General features: G+C 41.2%; 1 protein-coding gene across 2 annotated transcripts in view; it reads right to left on the bottom strand.

The window, feature by feature from the left end:
* RASGRP1 (RAS guanyl releasing protein 1) overlaps positions 1-16,137 on the bottom strand; it is a 204,013-nt gene that overhangs the window by 13,365 nt on the left and 174,511 nt on the right. For both annotated transcript variants that reach the window (XM_059913669.1, XM_059913668.1), the window contains exons 7-11: positions 15,686-15,859; positions 14,557-14,673; positions 11,980-12,255; positions 10,395-10,475; positions 693-797 (exon numbers count right to left, since the gene is read on the bottom strand). In XM_059913669.1, coding sequence (XP_059769652.1) covers positions 693-797; positions 10,395-10,475; positions 11,980-12,255; positions 14,557-14,673; positions 15,686-15,859 — 753 coding nt within the window. The remainder of the gene's footprint in view (positions 1-692; positions 798-10,394; positions 10,476-11,979; positions 12,256-14,556; positions 14,674-15,685; positions 15,860-16,137) is intronic.

The raw sequence follows: 16,137 nt of genomic DNA, 5'->3' as shown, positions 1-16,137 counted from the left end.
ACCAGCATCTGGAGGGTGGCCAGATGCTTTCAATTCCATTAGCATGTCAATATGCCCTCACCCCAGTTGCTCTGTACTCCTAGCTCACTGCACTGAGGGATGTTCCCCCCTCACTCTGCCCTTTCTTCACTGCACAGCTCAGATTGCCACTTCTCTGTGTAGCTTCTACTCACAGCCCAGTCGGAAGTGCTCCCTACCCCCTCTTAATCCTCTACCAATTGTTCTGTCACTTGCTGGCTCGTACTTTTCTTGTTACACTGGAATGGTTCACAGGATAAATGTAGAAATATGAAGGTATGTACCCCTCCTCAGCATTTAGCACAGTGACTTGAATCAAGCAGTGCCACACTTTTCAATTTTAGATTCTCCTTATCACCCTTACTTACACTCAAACCTTTTCCAACCTCTCTCCGCCCCCAAATCAACTGACAACCTTTAAATATATGCTCTCTTGCTAGGCCTTTAAGAGGTACACCTGCCCCCATATGAGGCCAAAGTGTGTTGGCAAAATGTAACTTCTGAACTGTTCTGCAGCCACAATATGAGAAGTAACGGGTTCCCTGTGCTCACATAGGAACGAGTTTCAAATTTCTTACCTTTGTGTTTCTACCACTGTGCTCCCCTCTCCTCCCACACAGAACTAAGCCAGGCAGTGCCTTGGTTTTCGTCTGTGGAAACACAGCTGTACTTACATCCACCATCCTCTGAACATGTTTGCTTATGGTCTTTGGATCAGGTTTGGGAGATACTCCAGAGGCCCAGTCCACTACTACTGGTGGCTTTGAAGGTGTTAGTGGCTAAAATGAAATATTCAGAGAAATCCCCATGACTATAATGCAATGCTATAACCTTCAGCTCCTTTCTTTCCCATTACCTGGTAGCTGCATCTGTGGACAACCCTCAACTATGTGCAGTGGCAAGGAGCAGAGGGCCCACACGTAACTGAAATCTAGAACAGTAACCTTGGCTAACACAAGTATTGTGCTTTACAGTTTACAAACAGCTCCTCACACTGTCTCCATCTAAGATAATTTAAAATTCTCAATATGCCTAGAGTTTCACTTCCCTCTCCATTAAACCTTTTGTTGAAGCTATTAACAAAGAGTAAAGTAGATCATTTAAATTTTCTCTCTCTAAAGCAACTACAGAAAGGAGAACAAACAAAACCCAAAGTTAGTAGAAGGAAAGAAATCATAAAGATCAGAGCAGAAATAAATGAAATAGAGATGAAGAAAACAATAGCAAAGATCAATGAAACTAAAAGCTGGTTCTTTGAAAAGATAAACAAAATTGATAAACCTTTAGCCAGACTCATCAAGAAAAAGAGGGAGAGGGCTCAAATCAATAAAATTATAAATGAAAAAGAAGTTGCAACTGATACCACAGAAATACAGACTACTACAAACAACTCTGTGCCAATAAAATGGACAACCTAGAAGAAATGGACAAATTCTTAGAAAGGTATAACCTCCAAGACTGAACTAGGAAGAAATAGAAAATATGAACAGACCAATTACAAGTAAGTACTGAAACTGAAACAGTAATTTAAAAACTTCCAACAAACAAAAGTCCAGGACCAGATGGCTTCACAGGTGAATTGTATCAAACATTTAGAGAAGAGTTAACACCTGTCCTTCTCAAACTCTTCCAAAATATTGCAGTGGAAGGAACACTCCCAAGCTCATTCTAGGAGGCCACCATCACCCTGATACCAAAACCAGACAAAGATACCGCCCCCCCCCCAAAAGAAATTACAGGCCAGTATCACTGATGAACATAGATGCAAAAATACTCAACAAAATATCAATACTAGCAAACCGAATCTAACAATACATTAAAAGGATCATACACCATGATCAAATAAGATTTAGGAATAGGGGTGCAAGGATTTTTCAATATCCGCAAATCAATCAGTGTGATACACCACATTAACATAAAAAATCATATGATCATTTCAATAGATGCAGTTAAAAGCTTTTGACAAAATTCAACACCCATTTATGATAAAAACTCTCCAGAAAGTGGGCATAGAGGGGACCTACCTCAACATAATAAAGGCCATATATGACAAACCCACAGCTAACATCATTCTCAATAGTGAAAAGCTGAAAGCATTCCCTCTAAAATCAGGAACAAGACAAGGATGTCCACTGTCTGTCTCCAATTTTATTCAGCATAGTTTTGGAAGTCCTAGCCATGGCACTCAGAAAAGAAAAAGAAATAAAAGGAATCCAAATTGGAAAAGAAGTAAAACTATCACTGTTTGCAGATGACATGATACTATACACAGAACATCCTAAAGATTCTACCAGAAAACTACTAGATCTCATCATTGCATTTGGTAGTTTCAGGATACAAAATTAATACACAGAAATCTCTTGTATTCCTACACACTAACAATGAAAGATCAGAATGAGAAATAAAGGAAACAACCTAATTTACCATCGCATCAAAAGAACCTAGGAATAAACCTAAGGAGACAAAACACCTGTACTCCGAAAACTATAAGACACTGATGAAAGCAACTGAGGATGACACAAACGGAAAGATATACCATGTTCTTGGATTGGAAGAATAAATATTGTCAAAATGACTATACTACCCAAAGTAATCGACAGATTCAATGTAATCCCTATCAAATTACCAATGGCATTTTTCACTAGAACATTTTTATGTTCACTAGAACATTTTTCACCAGAACTAGAACAAAAAATTTTTAAATTTGTATGGAAACACGAAAGACCCCAAATAGCCAAAGCATCCTGAGAAAGAAAAATGGAGCTGGAGGAATCAGGCCCCCTGACTTCAGACTATACTACAAAGCTACAGTAATCAAAACAGTATGGTATTGGTGCAAAAACAGAAATACAGATCAATGGAACAGGACAGAAAACCCAGAAATAAACCTACACACCTATGGTCAATTAATCTATGATAAAGGAGACAAGAATATACAGTGGAGGAAAGACAGTCTCTTCAATAAGTGGTGCTGGGAAAGCTGGACAGCTATGTGTAAGAGAATGAAATTAGAACATTCTCTAACACCATACACAAAAATAAACTCAAAACAGATCAAGACCTAAATGTAAGGCCGACACTATAAAACTCTTAGAAGGAAACATAGGCAGAACACTCTTTGACATAAATCGCAGCAAGATCTTTTTTGATCCACCTCCTAGAGTAATGAAAATAAAAACAAAAATAAACAACTGGGACCTAATGAAACTTAAAGGCTTTTGCACAGCAAAGGAAACCATAAAAAACAAAAAGACAACCCACAGAATGGGAGAAAATATTTGCAAATGAAGTGGCCGACAAAGGATTAATCTCCAAAATAAACAACTCATGCAGCTCTATATCAAAAAAAAAACAACCCAATCAAAAAATGGGCAGAAGATCTAAATAGACATTTCTCCAAAGAAGACACACAGATGGCCAAAATTCACATGAAAAGATGGTCAACATCACTAATTATCAGAGAAATGCAAATCAAAACCACCATGAGGTATCACCTCACACTGCTCAGAATGGCCATCATCAAAATGTCTACAAACAATAAATGCTGGAGATGGTGTGGAGAAAAGGGAACCCTCCTACACTGTTGGTGGGAATGTAAATTGGTACAAGCACTATGGAGAACAGTTAAAAGCTAAAAATAGAGCTACCATATGATCCAGCAATCCCACTCCTGGGCATATACCTGGAGAAAACCATAATTCGAAAAGATACATGCACCCCAGTGTTCACTGCAGCACTATTTACAATAGCCAGGACATGGAAGCAACCTAAATGTCCATCGACAGAAGAAAGGATAAAGAAGATGTACATATATACAATGGAATATTACTCAGCCATAAAAAAGAATGAAATAATGCCCTTTGCAACAACGTGGATAGACCTAGAGATTATCATGCTAAGTAAGTCAAATATATGATATCACTCATATGTGGAATCTAATTTAAAAAATGATACGAATGAACTTATTTACAAAACAGAAACAGACTTACAGATATCAAAAACAAACTGATGGTTACCAAAGGGGAAATGTTGGGGGGAGGGATAAATCAGAAAGTTGGGATTAACATACACACACTACTATATATAAAACAGATAACCAACAAGGACCTACTGTATGGCACAGGAAACTCTACTCAATATTCTGTGATAACCTATATGAGAAAAGAATCTGAAAAAGAATGAATATATGTATACATATAACTGAATCACTTTGCTGTACACCTGAACAGCAGGTACACTCCAATAACATTAAAAAAAAATTTTCCAGTTTTACTGAGCTCTGACTGCCACAGCAACAGTCAGCTCTACCCACCACCAGAGCCTCCCATCAAGCCTCTTAGATAGCTTCAACCACCAGAGGGCAGACAGCAGAAGCAAGAAAAACTATAATCCTGCAGCCTGTGGACCAAAAACCACAGTTACAGAAAGATAGACAAGATGAAAAGGCAGAGGGCTATGTACCAGATGAAGGAACAAGAAAAAACCCCAGAAAAACAACTAAATGAAGTGGAGATAGGCAACCTTCCAGAAAAAGAATTCAGAATAATGATAGTGAAGATGATCCAGGACCTCGGAATAAGAATGGAGGCAAAGATTGAGAAGATGCAAGAAGTGATTAACAAAGACCTAGAAGAATTAAAGAACAAACAAACATAGATGACCAATACAATAACTGAAATGAAAACTACACTAGAAGGAATCAATAGCAGAGTAACTGAGGCAGAAGAACGGATAAGTGACCTGGAAGACAGAATGGTGGAATTCACTGCTGCGGAACAGAATAAAGAAAAAAGAATGAAAAGAAATGAAGACAGCCTAAGAGACCTCTGGGACAACATTAAACGCAACAACATTCGCATTATAGGGGTCCCAGAAGGAGAAGAGAGAGAGAAAGGACCAGAGAAAATATTTGGAGAGATTATAGTCGAAAACTTCCCTAACATGGGAAAGGACATAGCCACCCAACTCCAGGAAGTGCAGAGAGTCCCATACAGGATAAACCCAAGGAGAAACATGCCGAGACACATAGTAATCAAAGTGGCAAAAATTAAAGACAAAGAAAAATTATTGAAAGCAGCAAGGGAAAAACGACAAATAACATACAAGGGAACTCCCATAAGGTTAACAGCTGATTTCTCAGCAGAAACTCTGCAAGCCAGAAGGGAGTGGCATGATATACTTAAAGTGATGAAAGGGAAGAACCTACAACCAAGATTACTCTACCCGGCAAGGATCTCATTTAGATTTGATGGAGAAATCAAAAGCTTTACAGACAAGCAAAAGCTAAGAGTATTCAGCACCACCAAACCAGCTCTACAACAAATGCTAAAGGAACTTCTCTAAGTGGGAAACACAAGAGAAGAAAAGGACCTACAAAAACAAACCCAAAACAATTAAGAAAATGGTCATAGGAACATACATATCGATAATTACCTTAAACGTGAATGGATTAAATGCTCCAACCAAAAGACATAGACTGGCTGAATGGATACAAAAACAAGACCCATATATATGCTGTCTACAAGAGACCCACTTTAGACCTAGGGACACATACAGACTGAAAGTGAGGGGATGGAAAAAGATATTCCATGCAAATGGAAATCAAAAGAAAGCTGGGATAGCTATACTCATATCGGATAAAATAGACTTTAAAATAAAGAATGTTACAAGAGACAAGGAAGGACACTACATAATGATCAAGGGATCAATCCAAGAAGAAGATATAACAATTATAAATATATATGCACCCAACATAGGAGCACCTCAATACATAAGGCAACTGCTAACAGCTATAAAAGAGGAAATTGACAGTAACACAATCATAGTGGGGGACTTTAACACCTCACTTACACCAATGGACAGATCATCCAAAATGAAAATAAATAAGGAAACAGAAGCTTTAAATGACACAATAGACCAGATAGATTTAATTGATATATATGACATTCCATCCAAAAACAGCAGATTACACGTTCTTCTCAAGTGCGCACGGAACATTCTCCAGGATAGATCATATCTTGGGTCACAAATCAAGCCTCAGTAAATTTAAGAAAATTGAAATCATATCAAGCATCTTTTCTGACCACAATGCTATGAGATTAGAAATGAATTACAGGGAAAAAAACGTAAAAAAGACAAACACATGGAGGCTAAACAATACATTACTAAATAACCAAGAGATCACTGAAGAAATCAAAGAGGAAATCAAAAAATACCTAGAGACAAATGACAATGAAAACACGACGACCCAAAACCTATGGGATGCAGCGAAAGCAGTTCTAAGAGGGAAGTTCATAGCTATACAAGCCTACATAAAGAAACAAGAAAAATCTCAAGTAAATAATCTAACCTTACACCTAAAGAAACTAGAGAAAGAAGAACAAACAAAACCCAAAGTTAGCAGAAGGAAAGAAATCATAAAGATCAGAGCAGAAATAAATGAAATAGAAACAAAGAAAACAATAGCAAAGATCAATAAAACTAAAAGCTGGTTCTTTGAGAAGATAAACAAAATTGATAAGCCATTAGCCAGACTCATCAAGAAAAAGAGGGAGAGGACTCAAATCAATAAAATCAGAAATGAAAAAGGAGAAGTTACAACAGACACCGCAGAAATACTAAGCATCCTAAGAGACTACTACAAGCAACTTTATGCCAATAAAATGGACAACCTGGAAGAAATGGACACATTTTTAGAAAGGTATAACCTTCCAAGACTAAACCAGGAAGAAACAGAAAATATGAACAGACCAATCACAAGTAATGAAATTGAAACTGTGATTAAAAATCTTCCAACAAACAAAAGTCCAGGACCAGATGGCTTCACAGGTGAATTCTATCAAACATTTAGAGAAGAGCTAACACCTATCCTTCTCAAATTCTTCCAAAAAATTGCAGAGGAAGGAACACTCCCAAACTCATTCTATGAGGCCACCATCACCCTGATACCAAAACCAGACAAAGATGTCACAAAGAAAGAAAACTACAGGCCAATATCACTGATGAACATAGATGCAAAAATCCTCAACAAAATACTAGCAAACAGAATCCAACAGCACATTAAAAGGATCATACACCACTATCAAGTGGGATTTATCCCAGGGATGCAAGGATTCTTCAATATACGCAAATCAATCAATGTGATACACCATATTAACAAATTGAAGAATAAAAACCATATGATCATCTCAATAGATGCAGAGAAAGCTTTTGACAAAATTCAACACCCATTTATGATAAAAACTCTCCAGAAAGTGGGCACAGAGGGAACCTACCTCAACATAATAAAGGCCATATATGACAAACCCACAGCAAACATCATTCTCAATGGTGAAAAACTGAAAGCATTTCCTCTAAGATCAGGAACGAGACAAGGATGTCCACTCTCACCACTATTATTCAACATAGTTCTGGAAGTCCTAGCCACGGCAATCAGAGAAGAAAAAGAAATAAAAGGAATACAAATTGGAAAAGAAGAAGTAAAACTGTCACTGTTTGCGGATGACATGATACTATACATAGAGAATCCTAAAACTGCCACCAGAAAACTGCTAGAGCTAATTAATGAATATGGTAAAGTTGCAGGATACAAAATTAATGCACAGAAATCTCTTGCATTCCTATACACTAATGATGAAAAATCTGAAAGAGAAATTACGGAAACACTCTCATTTACCATGGCAACAAAAAGAATAAAATACCTAGGAATAAACCTACCTAGGGAGACAAAAGACCTGTATGCAGAAAACTATAAGACACTGATGAAAGAAATTAAAGATGATACCAACAGATGGAGAGATATACCATGTTCTTGGATTGGAAGAATCCACATTGTGAAAATGAGTATACTACCCAAAGCAATCTACAGATTCAATGCAATCCCTATCAAATTACCAATGGCATTTTTTACGGAGCTAGAACAAATCATCTTAAAATTTGTATGGAGACACAAAAGACCCCGAATAGCCAAAGCAGTCTTGAGGGAAAAAAATGGAGCTGGAGGAATCAGACTCCCTGACTTCAGACTCTACTACAAAGCTACAGTAATCAAGACAATATGGTACTGGCACAAAAACAGAAACATAGATCAATGGAACAAGATAGAAAGCCCAGAGATTAACCCACGCACCTATGGTCAACTAATCTATGACAAAGGAGGCAAAGATATACAATGGAGAAAAGACAGTCTCTTCAATAAGTGGTGCTGGGTAAACTGGACAGCTACATGTAAAAGAATGAAATTAGAATACTCCCTAGCACCATACACAAAAATAAACTCAAAATGGATTAGAGACCTAAATATAAGACTGGACACTATAAAACTCTTAGAGGAAAACATAGGAAGAACACTCTGTGACATAAATCACAGCAAGATCTTTTTTGATCCACCTCCTAGAGTAATGGAAATAAAAACAAAAATAAACAAATGGGACCTAATGAAACTTCAAAGCTTTTGCACAGCAAAGGAAACCATAAACAAGACGAAAAGACAACCCTCAGAATGGGAGAAAATATTTGCAAACGAATCAACGGACAAAGGATTAATCTCCAAAATATATAAACAGCTCATGCAGCTCAATATTAAAGAAACAAACACCCCAATCCAAAAATGGGCAGAAGACCTAAATAGACATTTCTCCAAAGAAGACATACAGACGGCCACGAAGCACATGAAAAGATGCTCAACATCACTATTAGAGAAATGCAAATCAAAACTACAATGAGGTATCACCTCACTCCTGTTAGAATGGGCATCATCAGAAAATCTACAAACAACAAATGCTGGAGAGGGTGTGGAGGAAAGGGAACCCTCTTGCACTGTTGGTGGGAATGTAAATTGATACAGCCACTATGGAGAACAATATGGAGGTTCCTTAAAAAACTAAAAATAGAATTACCATATGACCCAGCAATCCCACTACTGGGCATATACCCAGAGAAAACCGTAATTCAAAAAGACACATGCACCCGAATGTTCATTGCAGCACTATTTACAATAGCCAGGTCATGGAAGCAACCTAAATGCCCATCAACAGACGAATGGATAAAGAAGTTGTGGTACATATATACAATGGAATATTACTCAGCCATAAAAAGGAACGAAATTGAGTCATTTGTTGAGAAGTGGATGGATCTAGAGACTGTCATACAGAGTGAAGTAAGTCAGAAAGAGAAAAACAAATATCGTATATTAATGCATGTATGTGGAACCTAGAAAAATGGTACAGATGAGCCAGTTTGCAGGGCAGAAGTTGAGACACAGATGTAGAGAATGGACATATGGACACCAAGGGGGGAAAACTGCGGTGGGGTGGGGATGAAAAAAAAAAAAAATTTTCCTCTCTGTTCTCTACTTACTATTTAGTAGAGAGAAGGATGAGGAGAAAAATAGCTAAAAGGCAGGAAGACACAGAAGGAAAAAAAAAAAGTGAGGCCTAGACGAGCTGAGATGGAATCCATTCCTAAGTATCTGAGACTTGGCCCAAATTAAAATCTCTTCAAAAATCGAAAGAAGGTCCCCTTTTCGTTGGAATGCCCTCTAACACCCTGAAACCTGCCGAATATGTTCAGTAAACATCTTTGGTTACAACAGGATGCTAGAACTTGATCTTTCTGTATAGAAACGATGAAATTCAGCCATCTGAACAGATAAGCTGAATTTCTCACGTATGGGCAACTCTCTACCTTTGAGTACCACTTGCTTTGGAGCTAGGGAGCTGCCCAGGAGACTGGGAATTATTGGGTCTTCAGAAGGAAGACTGAAATTATTTCACCTGCCTGTAGGAAGCCAGGGCCAGATAACCTGTGAAGTCCCTACTGTGCAGCCAGGACTGTGTACAATTTTGAGGACTTCTCATCAGAAGAGGTCAAAAGACCCAGCAGACTGCTCTTCCTGACCCACGTGAATACAAGATGTGGGGGCTTTTCTATCTACCAGGTTGAAAGTCCTCTGAAGCTGAGCATCTGATTAATATACATATCATTATCATCAACAAATCATGAAGAGAAACCACTGCCTTGAGGACACTTTAAAATTAATAGGCGGGAGAGGTCACTCCAGCCCACCATGCTATATCCCTTCTCTAACTAGTAACCCACTGGCCGATTCCCTCACTCCTCCTGACACTCATGGCATGTAGTTATTTACTGTTCACATATTAGTCTTATCCCCTCGAGGAGTGTACAAGCTCTTTATGGTCAGGAACTATTCGTAATACATATGTTGAAGCTTTCCTTATTCCTAGCACAATGTTGGGCACATAGTAAAAACATAATATGCTTTTTAAACTGAACTAAAGTCCATTCCAAGATGGATGGCCTCGATGAGAGGCTTGTAAAGCACCTGTTACACACGGGAGTCAATATGAAAAACTCACTGGGGCTTTGTGGTTCCTGGGTTCCCGGGCATAAGAAAGCTCGTAGATTTCATCTTCAGTGTAGTAGAGATCTAGGGATAACTGCAAATCAAAGGAGAACAGAGTTAATTGCTAGGATGCTGTTTGCCTTTCCCAGGGCCGATGTGTTTCTTTCTTGGTTCTTCCTCTCTAGTGGTTTACCCTTTTAGGCTGTAAGTCATTTGTTTTTAAAAATTCACAGAATTTTGGGGGTATAACATCTACTACTGCAGTAGGGCAAGTGTTAGTTCTTGTTAAAATATTTTTAAACTTTGGAGAAGTCTCAAGATGCCCACTTTTAAACTATGGTTTAATAGCTAAGCTTCTATGCAGAGCTTAGGCCAAAGGCCCTATCTAGTCAGATGGTCCACACCTCACGTGTTCTCTCCCAAAGCAGACGGATGATCTGAAAGGACAGTTTGCATGGCCTGATACCATTAAAATTTGATTCCAGCAACAGAACCCAGTTTAAATGATAACAGGTAATATCAAACAATATTAAGAGTTTCATATACCTTAGAACTATAAAATTTTAGACGAGAGAGGTCTTAGAAATAATCTTGTTCTTAATCTGGAGTCTATGGATGGGCTTCAGGGGTTTCAGAACTCAAAAACATCCATATTTTTGAGTATATATGGCTTATGTATATTTTGGGGGGGAAATGCTTACAGTTTTCCTCACAGAATTTGTGAACCAAGAAAGTTAAGATTCAGTGCCTCTTTCCTCAAATGATGCTGTCTAAGGCTGAAACTAGCCAAGGTCACCTGGACAACTAGCAAAAGGGCTGGCATTAGACACCAGCTGGATGCAAAGCCTGAGGCACTATCAGAATAATCCTGTGAGGTACGAAGAGGCTACAGTGATTATACCATTCTGCAAAAAAAGGCACATTAAAAATTGTCAAATTTTAGAACTGAAAGAGAAGGGAGAAGTCATCGCAGAGATGAATCCCTCTGATTTTACAGAGAAGGAAACAGAGAGAGTTATGTGCCCACAGTCAGTCACACAGCTATAACTATAGAATCACAGGTCTGGAAGGGAGTTCATCTGACCTCACCCCGCACCCAAAGTGCAAATCCTGGTCTCCCGCATCACTACAAGTGTTCGCCTGCCCTTGGCTTACATGTCTCTGGGATCCAAGCCAGTGGTAGCAGGACCCAAATAATGAACCTATTTTTTTTTTTTTTTTAACTCATTGCCTTGTCCTTTTTTTTTAATGAAAACCCACTGTCTCCAATCTCTTACCAAGCCTTATATCCTGATTTGCTATCAGCTCCTCCCAGAGAGCTTAGGACTGGCTTTTGTAGGGAGAGGGGAACACTCCTAGAGGTCCAAAGGGCATGGTGCTTAAGAGCACAGCCCCGGAGTCCCACCACCCGGGTCTGAGCCCAGGATCTGCTGCTTAATAACGTGTGGCTTCTGACAAGTTACGTCTCTGTGCCTCAGAATCCCCATCCATGAAATGGAGGTAATGATAGTATCCACTTCACAGAGTTCTTGTGAGGCCTAACTGAGCTGATCTTTGATAAGGTGGCGCCCAGTAATTTGTCTCCCATGGAGCCTCACCGTCAGCAGGTGCACCAGGTCCTTGTTGGCCTCCAGGGGTGGGGCCACCTCTTGCAGCTGGACCAGTTCGTTGATATGATTGTAAAGGGCCAGCAGCTTGTGGACGTTCACCTTCCCCTCCTCCAGATAGTCGGGCATGGCTTCATACAGGGAGATGAGGTCCTTGAGGTGTACCCCCAGGATGGGGATCTTGAAGTGGGTGCACTCCCCGTAGGCACGCCGGTAGTTGTCATAGTTTCTGCAGGAGGACAGCAGCTCGGTCATCTCACCCAGAACCTACAAAGCAGAGGAAGAGACCCAGTCACAGGTACCATCCAGGCAGGCTGCGTTTTTGTAGCGGCCGCCTTTTACTCTCAGCTCCTGCCATAATTTCACTCCGTCCCTGATTCGTCAGGCAGGGGGTGGTCCATCTAAAGGTGTAGATTCTGACTCCCCAGTTAAAACTCCAGCTTACGTCAAACATCGCAGAGTAGATTTAGAAAATGCAAGGTGTGCTTTACTACATAACTGGAAAATTCTAGATGAGGTTTTATTTACCATTTTTATGCTAAAATTGTTCTTTTAAAAAATAAATAAGCACATGATAAAAAAGATTTAAAAAGTACAAGAGTATACAGTGCATAGTAAGTGTCTCTCTGACCTCTACCCCAAGCCATTCAGTCCCCTTCCCTAGTGTCTTCTGAATGATTCCAAAGACACCGCACCGCATAACACTTCAAGTGTGCTGCCCACGCAGCTGGCGCGGGGAAGCGTGTGTTTCCAGCGTGGCGCTTCAGTCACCTATCGCGTGCTGTTATTCCTTATGCTGCGCTCTGTGGGCCTTGGCTCGGTGAGTCTCAAGATGGACCTATGCCTAGGAAGCAGGCGACATTCCACTCATGGACCGAAACCCTGGATAGGGAGACTGAACAGACTGGACCAATTCCCAGCAGCGGAACTGAGAGAGGACGAGGCGGAGGCCGTGGGGGGCTCTGCGTTAGAGCCTGTGCTCTGCCGCGGCCAGAGCGCGCGTGGCCGCTCCCAGCACAGCAAGGGCACAGCCAGGTCTGCTGTTCCTTCCAATGCGCCTGCTTTAAGTCAGCACGCGGTTCACAGAACCCCACCCCCATGTGTGGTGACCAGCCTTCTCAGAAGCAAAGACAGGAAGGAGAGACTGCCTGCCAGTCACGTCACAACACAAAACAACCATTTTAAACACTGTGCCGGAAATTCCTGTAATAGAATCGTGGCCTAAAGGAGTACCCTTTCTGCCCGATGAAGAGCTTGAGGTCTGGGAGTCAGCCCCTGGCAGTCATGTGGCTGGCAAGAGAGCCTCCTCACACACCTCTAGAAAATAGGGCGGGCGAGCGTGGAGTGTGGGAAATGCTCGCAAGACGAGAGACTAGCAGCAAAGATGACAGAGATATTTTTGTTCCCCTTGGAAGGTGAAATAAACTACTGGAGGACACTAGCTTTCATTCTGGACTTAGGAATTCACTATGCAGACCACCCTGAAGGTCAAGCAGCTACAGACAGGAAGCACTGCTATGGGGGGACCCCAAGCTGCAGAGCAGCAAGCTACATCTTGTAAACGAAATGACACGAAGGCACTTTAAATTCTGTGATTCTCTCCCTCTGAGACACAGGCAATCTTTTCAGTTGTTCTGCCTGCTCCCAGCCAGCACTATCAGGGAATTATAAGGTGACCAGACCACTGGGAGGTGGGGGTGGAGCGGTGTCCCCAGACCCCAGCATTGTCAGAGCAAGGATGATTAATAAGAGGCTTTCCGAAAGGAGGCCGAACACCTGGGAAAACGGATGGGGCAACGAGGCTCAGACATCTCTCCCTAAGAAGACAGCTCGCGGGGGGACTGGGGTTTGAGTTTAGTAAGGGAGGCCAAACGAGATGAAATACTCAGAGCAGTTGTTATCAAACCCATACCATAAGTAGCTGCATTCATATCTGTACTATATCATAGTGGTTTCCATGTGTGGTAACAGCCGCATATATAAAGGATTAAAGTCCTTTCTATAAAATCTAATTAATAACGTAGGAAAGTGCATAGGACACTTAAGAAAAATGTTCCTCAATAAAATACCATCTATTAAAAAATGGTACCTGAAAAGCTCATTTCCAACTATCTGGGAAAATTCAGCTCTCCATAATGTCACTCTCCCAGGGTTCCAGCTAGCTAGGTTTCTAACGTGTCACTAAATAACCTCACTTGAAATGCAGACTGAACTATGGTCACTGAACCACTTTTCCTTGCTAGAGCAAGGGAGTTGATACTAAAGATGGTGACTCCGGATACTCAGTGGCATACGAACATGGGAAAGACACACACATTGCTTCAAATCACCAGCGGGAATGGGTGCAGTAACACTGCGGCCAGACTGAGTCACAGTCACTCTCAAATCTGTGACATCCCCGTTCCTGTCCTGTGGGTTTTCTTAGGGGTTGCTTCCTTGGTATTTTGCCTGGTTGAAAAGGGATGGTGTGGTTCGGAAATGCTCTCTGGGCTGCCCCTCAAGGAGGAAACGCTGACACTGGTCCTAGGAATGCTGCTAAGGGGCCCGGGAGGAGGCAGGAGCACTGACCTTATTGATTTCATGCGGGACATGTGAACTTGTCTCCTTGAGCCTGGAGATTGAGCTGTGACAGAGCCCTCCTATCACAGCCATCAACGTATTGAAGTTCTGTAGTTGGTGGAGCTTCTGTGACACAGAAAACAGAGTCACTGTACATGTCAGTTACATTGGAGCTAAGATGCTGCCTCTCATCTCTGTGTTATGAGTCTTCCTAATTCTGGCCAAAGGCTAGCGATCAGGTATTGCAATTTTCTGTCCATTTCTTTCCTAAGGCATAATTCCAGACCAGGAGGTCCCAAATCTAGCAGAGCGTCATGTCTTCCTCCTTTAGTTTCAGCTGGTCTGTGGACCACCCTCTACAGCAGTGGCTTCTAACACCCAAAGTACTTGTTTAACACAAAGATTTCTGGACCCAAGTGCAGGTGTTCTGATTCCCTGGATCTGGGGTTGAGCTTAGGGATCTGTGCTTTTAAAGTACCTTTAGTTAACATCAGAGCAGGTGGTCCATGTACCACACTTAAAGAAACACTGGTCTAGAACATCTAGAGCTGAAAAAATATATCATTCAGCATAATCCTTTATATCCTTCACCCCAAAGTAGCCAGACTTTTATTTCTGAGGGCAACGCCAGTGCCTATATAGGACAGTAACTGGGACAGAGATGCTAGAATCTCTGTGAAATTTCAAATACGTGTTCACAGTATCTGCTTTTCTCTTATCAGATGCCTAAGCTCTGCCCCTCAAACACTAAACCCAGCCATTCAACACAACATGGGCTCACAGACCTAAATCAGGCTGTTCCAGCTCCACTAAAACCTGAAATTGCCCTTTCCTTTGCCATGTGGGCCACATTTGGTAAAACAATATAGGCTGGTAAACATCTTCTGAAAAATGTTAAAGATCTAAAGAGATCTAACCATATCCTGACCTTGAAGATGGCCTGTAGGGCCCTCTCCATACTGCCCTTGTGTGGGATGTAGAAGAGTCACCGTATCTAGATCTGGGGACAGGTAAAGGTGCAAAAACCCCACCAGGAGGTTCATGAGGAGAAAGCAGCTCTAATGGATAGACTAGGCTGGGGGAAGAGGGGATAATTTACCTCTTAGCCCAGGCCTAAAGTCTTAATCCAGTCACTCACCTGAGCCACCTGGATGAACTTGATGAAGACTTCAGCTCGGAGCTGGGGGGTGGGGCGGCTGAGAACCATCAGTTGTACCCACTGGGAGATGCCGTTACACAGGGCAATGGACCGCTCCATGGTAGGGTTCTCCTTCACGCAGCTATTCACAAGGTAATTCTGATAATCGGAGAACTGGGGAAAAAGAAACTCATCTGGACTGCAGCTCTGGTATTCTGGGAGACCCGAGGGGCATATTAACCTCTGCTGAGTTGATGGCTAGAATCTGCTAAGGGACAGAGGAGCTCTTGGCCTTCCTCTCCTGCAGACAAGGATGGTAGGAAGGACATCTTTCTTATTCTACCCACAGCATGGTCCCTCTACATCAAAAGTCATTAGGCCTAAATGGATGTGTACACATACAAGCTAACCCAAATATTGTGTTGAGTAGATAGGGATAGTGTCCCTTCTAA

Source organism: Balaenoptera ricei, chromosome 2, assembly GCF_028023285.1.
Source record: "Balaenoptera ricei isolate mBalRic1 chromosome 2, mBalRic1.hap2, whole genome shotgun sequence".
Classification (NCBI taxonomy): Eukaryota; Metazoa; Chordata; class Mammalia; order Artiodactyla; family Balaenopteridae; genus Balaenoptera; species Balaenoptera ricei.
This window is presented reverse-complemented; position numbering and strand designations above follow the sequence as displayed.